At 34.6% G+C, this 11699-nt stretch overlaps 1 protein-coding gene across 1 annotated transcript; it reads left to right on the top strand.

Moving 5' to 3' along the window:
- Positions 1 to 1905, top strand: LOC126818072 (acid-sensing ion channel 1A-like). Its single transcript, XM_050545250.2, has one exon. The coding sequence runs from the start codon at positions 118 to 120 to the stop codon at positions 1432 to 1434; it is 1317 nt and encodes a 438-aa protein (XP_050401207.1). The 5' UTR covers positions 1 to 117; the 3' UTR covers positions 1435 to 1905.
- Positions 1906 to 11699: the final 9794 nt, after the last annotated feature.

Raw genomic sequence — 11699 nt, 5'->3', positions numbered from 1 at the left:
CTCTCAACTACTTGGGGAGAGTTTCTAAACGAAACCTCATTGCACGGCTGTAAGAATATCGTTACTAAGCAGCATGGACCGGTGAAAAGAACTCTGTGGTTTTTATGTTTAGGGATAATGGTTGGAACCCTGACGTACACGACTTGTACCTTCTATATGAAATATATGGAATATGACTTTAAGACCAAAGCAAGTGTGAGGTATCAACGTAAACTGGAATTCCCGGCTGTCACAATCTGCAACTTGCACCCGCTAGACGAAAATGACTTTAATAAATCGGATCCTATATTATTTGATCGGGAAAACCTCAATAAATCGGATCCTCTATTGCTTGATGGAGAAAACATTGATAAATTGAATCCGCTATTGTTGGAATATTTAGAACAATTGTTGTCGTCTCCACCAACGCTTAATGCATCTGATTCGAAATGGGAACTGTTCAGACCAAAAGTGAGTGATTTAAATAAGTTGGGATTTAGGTTCGATGATATGATTTTGGAGGTATATCTAAATGGACAATTACTGCTAAAACCAGAATCACAATTCTCGGTCAGTTTCAGGGGACCCATTGAAAAATGTTTCACTTTTAACGATAGATACTATAATGAGACACATCACCACAAACCGCTGATGTTTCAAGCCAACGATATTATGGCATTAGTTCTGGATACAAAACAAGACAGGTATGCTTTTGCCTCTTTAACAGCTGGCGTTCGCCTTATATTGCATCGTCCTGATGAACCATTCCATACTCTCTCCCCATCCATCAGACTTTCTCCAGGATATTATCACCAGATTAAAGTCTCTGAAAAGCGTTATAAATATTTAAGCAGTCCGTACAATTCTTACCAGAACCAGGATTGTCTACATGTCGACAAGCCACACCAAGGATTCGGCGAATATCGTCCTCCGTACTCGCATGCTAGTTGTGTTATTCATTGTTTGACTAATCGTACCCAGTCGCTGTGTGGGTGTATTATAGAATCACTCCATCATGATAACTCAAGTGTATTCTGTACTGTTGCTAAAAGACATTCTTGTGCACTGGACATTTGGGACTCATACTTTAATAATGCGTCTTCTGATTTCAGTGACTGTATAAAGCCGTGTTTGGAAATCAAATATGATTATGAACTTTCTTCCGTACTGTTTAGACCTCGTAAACTGTTAACTTCCATCACGGATTACAGCAGCTTAATCTATGTTACAATTTCTTTTAAGGACACGGCGGTGACTACCACGAGTCATGAACCTGAGTTCGACTTTGGGGATATTATCAGTCAGCTTGGGGGTTACATGGGTTTCTGTGTTGGAGCTAGTGTATTAACATTGGTAGAACTAATTGAGGCTGTTTTGAAGAGTCTGAAGGCGGCCAGGCTGCACCGATATCTTTTAGTGAACATGTCGAAAGAAACAAAGCCAAATCCTGTGTGAAAACCACAAAAATGATAGCATTTGAGTGTGGCAGTCCTGCTAATCACCGGCAAGAACCGACACGAACGTATATCCTTATATCCTTAAATTTGTCAATAGCGCCAAAAATATTGCAAAAACGTGACCGGCAAGGAAAGGTGGGTTATGGATATGAATCTGGTCGATGATTAGAAGAACCGGAAAATAGTGCACGTTATAATGGTTAGTGCTAAATGATAAGGCCAGCTCAATTTTTCGTCATAGGTCACGAGATGTAAACAGGGCTAGCGCTAATCCTAACCCTAACCCTGGATCTAGCTCTAATGCTTACCTAACCCTTACCTACAATTTCGCCAAAACAGTCACGTGCCCTAACATAATCTAGTGTTGGAGCGTCGAAAACGTGTGTGTCATTGTTCCAGCTTAAAGATGTTTTAATACCATACTCACCAAGAAAATAACTGTAACATCATTGTCAAAGTAATGTTTGTATGTGACTTCCAATTTAAACATACATTATGCAAGAGCTAAATCTGCCTATTGCGGGCCTTTCTTCAGGCCTGAAATGTTATATAAAATATTAGACATTTATTAACAAACCAAGACCATAACCAACTTTGGATGGCATCGGATACTTGAGATTTTAACTAGATTATAACAATTCGCCATTTAAAAATTTGATTTAAAAATGGGAAAGCCCTATACCAGTGCCCTCGTTACCACAATGCACATATCTGGTCAAAACTACAAACAGTGATAACTTGGCTCAGAATGAAGTAATTTGAATAAAATTTTCAATATTGTCATTTTACATTATCTATTTTTTGAGCTATTATAGCAAGAATGGTCGTGTCTTTATCTAAATCTTATATAATGTATCTATAGTTGTTATATGTTGTACGTGGTCCTATTAATAAAAATATGCCGAGGTGGAGGTAAGAATAATTATTCCCCGACACCGCAAACACCTTGTTTTCCAAGTTCGCTGTGGATCTTTCCCATAGCCATCCCAACCATTATTATGTGACAAACTATATTTCTGTAATCTAACCATGTATAATAGAAATTGCCATCTGATTAAAACACAGATCCTATTTCGTTTCGATTTTTATAGTTCAAAATTTCGTTTTACTTGTCTTTACTAAACTAGGATCTGGAAGCAGTGCCGGACTGGTGAGCCGAAGGTCCACCTGTCAGGTCATTGACTAAGGCCCACACAAGTACGCGCCGAAGGGGGTCTCAGGGGGTTCTCCCCCCAGGAAAATTTTGAAAATTGACAACCGCAAACCCATTTTCCAAGCATTTCAGACCAAAGCAGAAGAGGGCAATTTTTTGATTTCCTGATACAATTAAATAACAGAATGACCTAAGAGCACTATCATTAGATGAATTTGAGAATTCTAGTACACTTCTTTTTTTGTGTTGTTTGTCAGTCATTTTTTTCCTATCTTTTCTTTCTCCTGTCCTGTGTCCTGTCCTCTCATTCCTTCTTTCTTTTCTACCCGCCTCTCCTTTCTTTCTATTTTCTTTTTTCTTTCTCTTTTTTTCTTTTTTCTTTATAGGCTTAGGCCCACTTTTTTTTAATGAGCTTAGGCCCACCTGTCACGGACAGTTGGACAGGTGGGCCCAGTCCGGCACTGTCTGGAAGAGTTGTTATATAACACGTGTTCAGGTTGATGTGAGGGATTAGCCAATGAAATGGTCTGTTATGACAATTTTTCGGCGTGAGGTGCACGGAGCTGTGTGTAATCCACTAAAAACATCAACGCTGATTGGTTAATTAAATGTTTGACGTCATAGGGTCAAAAGAGACTCATATGGCCCCTGACGCGACCTCGTCCTACAACTGGTCTGATCTTCATGTCGTAGAGGCTATTGAAAGATAAAAAAACGAAACGAAATATAGATCTGTACTTAAAATCAGATTGTGTAGAAAATTGAATACAAGTACTTTTAATGTGACCTAATATATTTAATGATATTTAATCTCGGAAATCAGTAAATTGGATCATATTTCAATGACATTAATTATGACCTAAGCTTCGTTTTCCTATTTTCATAATGAATTGTGACTCGATTCAACACAGCATCGGGAATTTTTTTTTGAGATGAAAAATGGGAGACAATCTTTGAAATCTTTTGTATCATCAAGAATGTTAAAATAATATATGTTCAAAATGCAGATTTAAGTGTCAATTATACTTTACTGGAAGAAAAGACTAAAATAATGATGTTTATTTTTTAAATCGTGACTCGTACGTCAAGTATAGTAGAAAATTATTATTATTTTATCTATTATAATATTATAAATGTACAGAAATGATGTGTAACTTGTTAAATAAATTATTATAAAAATATCGTTACTATATTCAGCCCTTAATCTGTGTTATAACCTCTAACAAATGTCTTTTGTCGTCAACATTGTTGACCCGTCCGCCGGTCTCTCTGTCCACAATTATGTAAGCCCTCTGTTTTGTTGTAGGAGATTTATAAACCAAACCGAAAAGCGATTCGGATATTAGTCGGATATCTCGATGGTATCCGTGTGAGTACGGGTCTTTAGCAGTGGGAGGAAACCGCGGACCAGGTGAAAACCCACAAGGTTGGATAGACAACCTTACTCCTTGTCACGTACCAGCAAGGAATCGAAGCCATGCCTCTTGACTCAATGATCATATAATTTCACGCGCACGCGTTAAACCACTAGACTACACAACCTCCTTTCGCAAAAGCGTTAGTTAGTCATTATTTGTAGACAAAAGCTACGCGAAAAGTTCAAGACGTGTTTCTAAGCAAGAAACAGAAACAATACCCTGATTTCGTGCAGAGATTTACACCGGCAACAAGTTCAAATTTAATTCGATTTGACTGCATTATTTCCAAGGAGTTGATCATCGGTTAAATTTAGTCACCATGTTGTGGACTTACGATCATCACCAATAAGTCAATCAATTAATTATATTTAATTAACGAGCCTGGATCAGTCGGCTACTTTCATCTCAAGTGCTAATCTGGCCCAGTGAACGTTACTAGGTATATTTCCTGCTTGTGAGTGGTTTTAATCAGATTTAATTGGTAAGTCTGGATTAGTCGGTGGGAGCTAATCTTGGTCAGTGAACATTAGTTCATTGATGAGCCTGAATCAGTCGGCGACTTTTATCTAGATATAATCTGCAGACCGAACTGGTTAATAATACAACTTAATTTGATTGACTTATTTGAAGTCAATTATCTATTCAATCGGTTGTTTCATTTTAAAACGGCGACTGCAAAGATGTTGATAGCTCTGTACTTTGAAAACAAATCTATTTATTCATTCAAAACAATTTAAATATTCAGACACGCAAAAGACCAACTAACAATCTAGACAATATTTATCAAAATATACAAATACACAATTTATAAAATTATAACGTTTATTTGATTATCTAGAACTGGCCATATAAAAATCTATATCATGTTTCGTCATATTTATAAATAGATTATTTATACTGGGATAAATTCAGAATAGGAGAATACATTCGACTGATTCAGAATATACAGTGTTTATAAAGGGATGAATTCAGAATAGGACAATAAATTCGTATTAGTTAGAAACTACAGTGTTTATACAGGGATAAATTCAGAATAGGAGAATAAATTCCTCTGATTCAGAATATACAGTGTTTATACAGGAATAAATTCAGAACAGGACAATAAATTTGTATAAGTTAGAAAATACAGTGTTTATAGAAGGGTAAATTAGGAATAGAGAGAGCGAGAGAAATGGGGTTTAATTTCCACTCGACACAAACTAGGTCATTTCGGGACTAACACATGCTTCAATTTTATTTCAATAATTCGCTTGCGCGTAGGGGTCTTTAGCAGTGGGGGAAAACCGGAGGACCCGGGAAAAAAACCCACGAGGTTGGACAGGCGACCCTACTCCTTGTCACGTACAACCGCGGAATCGAAACCACGCCAGTTGACTCTATTACAGAGCTTATGATATAGCGCGCACGTGCTAACCATTCGACCATCCAACCCCCAAATTCAGAATAGAAGAATACGTTCGCCATATTCAGAACAAGCAAGATACCCGGCTTCGCGATTGCCCCAAATTTCCCTTGGCCCAAATTCGCCCGGGGCCCAATTTCGATGGCCTAAAACATTCACGGGGTCATGCTGGTTTATTTGATACGACATATGTGAGGGTGGGGGAGTGGTGGGTGGAATGCGGTGGGCGAACATATATACACACGGGCTTTGATTTTATTTATATAGATGTGCAGAAATGACCTTACGACACCAAGTGACATGATTTGTACAAACTGTGTATATAGTTGACATGACATCCATTAATTCTTATAATGATCTCTATATTACTTTTAACACGATTAATAGATAATCCATCAGTTTAACTAATTTACTGTTTATATTATATTTAAAGGATTACACGTTAATCTGATAGTTTTAATACTGTTTATGTTAATTATAATTTTGATTTTATTCTATCCGACACAACTTGCGGAAAGTAGGGGCAAGTTTGATTGTCAAGAATTTAAATTACATTTCTTGATTCCAATCATTCAATAAAATAAAACCAAGTACGAACAATCCAAACCATAAGACAGAATTCGAAGTCCTAAAAAAACGTTATAGGCAAAATAGTGTATTCAAGCAAAATAGTGCAATCAGCAAATGGACTGTTCCTCGTGTACAAAATACACGACAAACAGTTGTAACAGGTGTCCGGAAGAGTAAGCTTACCCTGTCTGGCACCACACCCGCCATAGCTGCATCCAAACTATTAGGCGAAATGTCGGTAAAATAGCGTGATTGGCCAATGAACTATCGGTATGCAAAATATGATACGTAAAAGAACCTTTGGAAGTTGGAATTGCCCAGGGTAAATTCAGAATAGAGAGAGAGAGAAATGAGGTTTAACACATGGTTCAATTTTATTTCAATAATTCGCTTGCGCGTAGGGGTCTTTAGCAGTGGGAAGAAAACCGGAGGACTCGGAGAAAACCCTCGATGTTGGACGGGCGACCCTACTCCTTGTCACGTTCAATCGGGGAATCGAAACCACGCCAGTTGACTCAATCACAGACCTCATGATACAGCGCGCACGTGCTAACCATTCGGACCCCCCCCCCCCGCCCGCGTCTTCCTTAGCCCGCTTGGTGCAGAAGAATAGGATGCTAAACCCTATTTTATATTGTTTCTGATTCGAGAAACGAACAAAATGTTAAATATATCCGGATTGTATTCCACAGACAAATGATATGCTATGTGTTGTTGGACTATGAATGGAGCCAATTTGAACCCAAAGGATCCACCCCACAATATGAGGATTCGTTTATCTCGATCCAGTTTGAAATTCTTTAGGAGACAAGCAAATTGGGTTCTAAAACTAAAAATATCCTAGTTTTGTAGATTTCAAATATATTCATTCATGAATTATTCATTGATTTCGTATCTGTATTATTCATTCATTCTTTCTATCTCTCCACTACTATCATCATATTATTACAGTAGTTTGTTTTATCACGTGTCAATTACATACATGTACATTCAACCATGTATTACTTCACTAATCTAATCAGCTGTAAAATATTTATATCTCCAACATGCTGGTTATTACAACATTTGGTCTATTCAGGCTGTAAAATATTTATATCCCCAACATGCTGGTTATTATAACAGTTGGTCTATTCAGCTGTCAACTAATTCATTCATTCGTCTAATTTATTCATCTACTATCTCTCTCGTAAAATCGGTGGTATAGGACGAGATGGGGTGGGGGCTCGCAAAGAACATGGTCTAGTTGTTCGGATGTGATGATGGAGCCACGGTGGCTAGGTGGGTAAGGCGCTGGCTCGCTAGCCTGGAGGTCGGGTGTTCGATCCCTGCATTGGCCGAGAAAGTTCATCCCGATTTTCCGACGTGGTTTCCCCTTGTCAGTGATGCAGGACAGCTGTCTAGTCCTTCGGATGAGACGAAAAACCGAGGTCCCGTGAAAACATTGGAATGCACGTAAAAGATCCCTTGGCAGTTGGAATTCGATATAAGAGTAGGCGATAGTGCCGCTGCCCGGGCAAAATTTCCCTCATTGCACACTGTATGGCGTATGCCCGCCTTCATTAGCCCAGTGTAGGAGCAGAACAGTAGGACGTTAAACCCCATTTCATTTCATTTCGGATGTGATGAAAAACCCCTGTGTACATGTTTGCGTTAACGTAAAAGAACCCTTGCCAGTCGGAAATCGATGAAGATTAGGCACAAACGTCAAAATTTATTAGCCCGGTTGAAGCAGAAAACTTGGACGTTATACCCCATTTGATTTAATTTCATCTAATTTAAACTATGTCTTTCCAGTAAAATATTGTTATTATAACAATTGGTCAATCCAATAGCCATTTCATTCATTTGTGTGCTAAATTCGTCCATTATCTCTCTCTCTCTCTAAATTCATCCACACACACTCTCTCTCTCTCTCTCGCTTAAGTATTGTTATTACTCAGTGTTGTTTATTCATTTGTGTAATTTATTCATCTATGTGCCCTCTCCCCCTTAAAGCGAGAATTTCATATTTTCTAAGAAAGTCAAAACATAATTATTTCTATGTCTTTTGCTCAATAGGTTGTCAACTCTCTATTATACGATCATAGACATTATTTCCCACACTTAAAATTCATTGACACCGGAAATAATAACACATTTACCTCCCTGTTTTTCCTATTCCCCCAATGGAATAGCTATTTTCAAACGTTTGAATTTGAAGTTGAAAATGATATTTTTGCCAATTTCTCAACTGGCAATAGTGAATTATAGGATTAATAGGATTATTCTTTAACAAGGTAGGACTGTTTATAGATACCATCTATTTCAAGGCTTTATTTTAATACTATTTAAAAATATAACTTAAAAATATGAAATTGCAACTTTAAAGCGCGGTGGCATTTGGAATTCGAAATAAGAGTAGGCCTAGATTATACAGCCGCACACCGTGCCTCATAGCACACTGTATGGCGTCGACCTGTCTTCATTTTCCCTGTCGGTGCAGAGATGAAGAACGTTAAATCCCATTTCATTTCTCCCTGCAATACAATTTTGGTATTTTCAGTTGGTCTTTTCAGTTGCCTATTCAGACAATCATCTGGTTTATTCATCCATTTTCTCTCTCTGCCTCCCGTAAAATCTTATTATTACAACAATTCGTCATTTATCTGTTTTATTCATCCATTTTATTTCTCCTGTATAATCTTGTTATTACAACAATTGGTCTATTCAGCTGTCAATTATATTAGATTGTTGAATTATAAATTAACCATCAATATTACACAAATAATTACTACCTGATTTCACCATGACGATAATCTGTTAATCTCTTCTATTGTTTTACCTGATTATTATACACCAATAACCTGAATATAAAGGGAGATAACCTGTACTACAGTCAGTAGATTTTGATCAGATCGAGCTGAGAGCCAGGCTGAGAAGTATCAAAGATACCAGATGAAGGAAACAAACTGAGTGAAAAGGGGAACCAAATAGTAAGTGACAAAAACACTGAATACCCACAAATGTATGAAGATGTCAGATTGCAGGACAAATATAAGAAAAATAGTGAAATTATAAAGTAAGTGAATTTGACTTTGGAAGCAATTTTATGATGACAGCAGTGTAACTTTTAAAGATGATCAATGGAGAACAACAAATATAATTTTAATGGTCGAGGAAGAATAGGACCCACTGGAATCATAAATTAAAACTGTGGTTAAAGCAATTTATTTTCGCCATGGAAGCTGTATTCTCATTAGAAGAAGCAGAATATAAAAATGAAGTTAATTTACTGCACATTTAAGAAAAAAATTAATTTTGTACGCAAGGGAAAGCGGAGACAAGAGAAGATGGAATCATCGTGTGTACAGTAGTAAATTAGAAATAACAATGATTTTTTTAAGATGTTGTTGGTACAGTGTATGTTGATGATAAAGTATTAAGGACGAATATTACTAAAAGAAAGGTTTTGGTGTTTTCAAGCTGTAGATATTATTGTGATATATACAAGAAGTGAATATGATTAACTACTGAATATAGAAAATGGGGGTATTGAATATGAAAGATTTCACCATTTAAAAAATGCACTCAGGATAAACTATTTGATATATCTTTAGATAAAACTACAGACGTTCGAAAATTGGAAGATCACGGAAAATCATTACACGTGTAGCTATCAAGGTATAAATCTTCCATGTCGGTTAAATGTGATACACAATTAAAATGTTTGGTTACACAATTGAGATGAAAACCCATGAACTGTGAAATCATTAATGTGAATAATAATATACGTCATAAAATATGGAACGAGATATTATCTGGGATTATAAAATGTTTAAATAAATTATACAGAATTTTAGTAATTCTTATAAATTTGCAGGTTTTCGATCCACGATTCTGCCTACTAGGAGCCATAACGGATTAAAGTGGACATTAGTAAATAGAGAAATATTTTTGATTATGCTTACAAATTATAATCTCCACAAAAACATAATATATGGTATTTGAAATAGGAGTTTCGAGACTATCAACGAATTTAAAGTATGCCATTTAGTAATGTACCAGAAAAATAAATTTTTTGTTAATATAAATATAATCCTGTATTAATATACATATAAATATCTTATTGTAAATACTACTAATAAAAAACAAAAAAACAAAAAAACAAACAAAAAAACAAAAAAAAGCAAAAACAAAAAAAAAAATTCGAGAAGGAAAAAAAAAGAAAAATATTAGAAAAAAAGAAGAAAAATATTAGAAAAAAAAAGAAACGAATAATATTATAAAAAAAAGTAAAGAAAAAGGGATGCTGGTTAACAAATAATAGACCAGGCTAAATCAAATGTTATTTGAAACAGAATAAAATAATATAAAAAAGGGGAAAAAATGGAATGTAAAAAAAATAAGTATGATTTTATTGTAATTATTTATTAAATCTGTGATATTTTTATTATTTATTAAATCTGTGATATTTTTGTTATTATTTATTCTATCATTGACATTGTTTTTACTATTTATTCAATCTGTGATATTTTTGTTACTATTTATCTATAATCTGTGATATATTTGTTATGTGTTACTCTTTATTCACTCTGTGATATTATTGTTATTTATTTATTCAATCTGTGATATTATTGTTACTATTTATTCAATCTGTGATTTTATTGTTATTATTTATACAATCTGTGATATTATTGTTACTATTTATTCCATCGTTGACATTGTTTTTACTATTTATTCAATCTGTGATATTATTGTTATTATTTATTCAATCTATGATATTATTATTATTATTTATTCAATCTGTGATATTGTGTTACTCTTTATTCACTCTGTGATTTTATTGTTATTATTTATTCAATCTGTGATATTCATTGTTATTATTTATTCAATCTGTGATATTATTGTTACTATTTATTCCATCGTTGACATTGTTTTTACTATTTTATTCAATCTGTGATATTATTATTATTATTATTATTTATTCAATCTGTAATATTATTGTTATTATTTATTCAATCTGTGATATTATTGTTACTATTTATTCAATCTGTGATATTCATTGTTATCATTTATTTAATCTGTGATATTATTGTTATTATTTATTCAATCTGTGATATTATTGTTACTGTTTATTCAATCTGTGATATTCATTGTTATTATTTATTCAATCTGTGATATTATTGTTACTATTTATTCAATCTGTGATTTTATTGTTATTATTTATTCAATCTGTGATATTATTGTTATTATTTATTCAATTTGTGATTTTATTGTTACTATATATTCAATCCATGAAATAATTTTTATAATCTGTTCAATTTAACCTGTTTAAGAAAAATAAAAAATAAAAAAATAAAATGATAAAATAACATGTTTATTTTTGTCGCGTAACGTTTATCGAAAAGAAATATAATAATAATAATGCCCGAAGTTAAAACTGGAAAATGAAGTGGGCTTTAACGTCCTACTTTTCTGCAGTAAAGGGGCTAATGGGAACGGGTATGCGCCATAAAGTGTCTTATATCGAATTTCAACCGGGGATCTCGGTTTTATGTCCCAACCGAACAATATACACTATCCCTCGCAAGACACTCTGTCCGACAACACTGAGAAGGGGAAGTCACTATGGAAAATACTCCAATACGCCCTTATAGCAACAATATTAATTCCAAGGAGAAAACCAAAATTTAACAAACATTTTTTTTTCATTTCATTTCATTTTAGTTTGTTTTGCTTAA

The sequence above is a fragment of the Patella vulgata genome, chromosome 4 (assembly GCF_932274485.2).
Source record: "Patella vulgata chromosome 4, xgPatVulg1.2, whole genome shotgun sequence".
In the NCBI taxonomy this organism is placed as follows: Eukaryota; Metazoa; Mollusca; class Gastropoda; family Patellidae; genus Patella; species Patella vulgata.
This window is presented reverse-complemented; position numbering and strand designations above follow the sequence as displayed.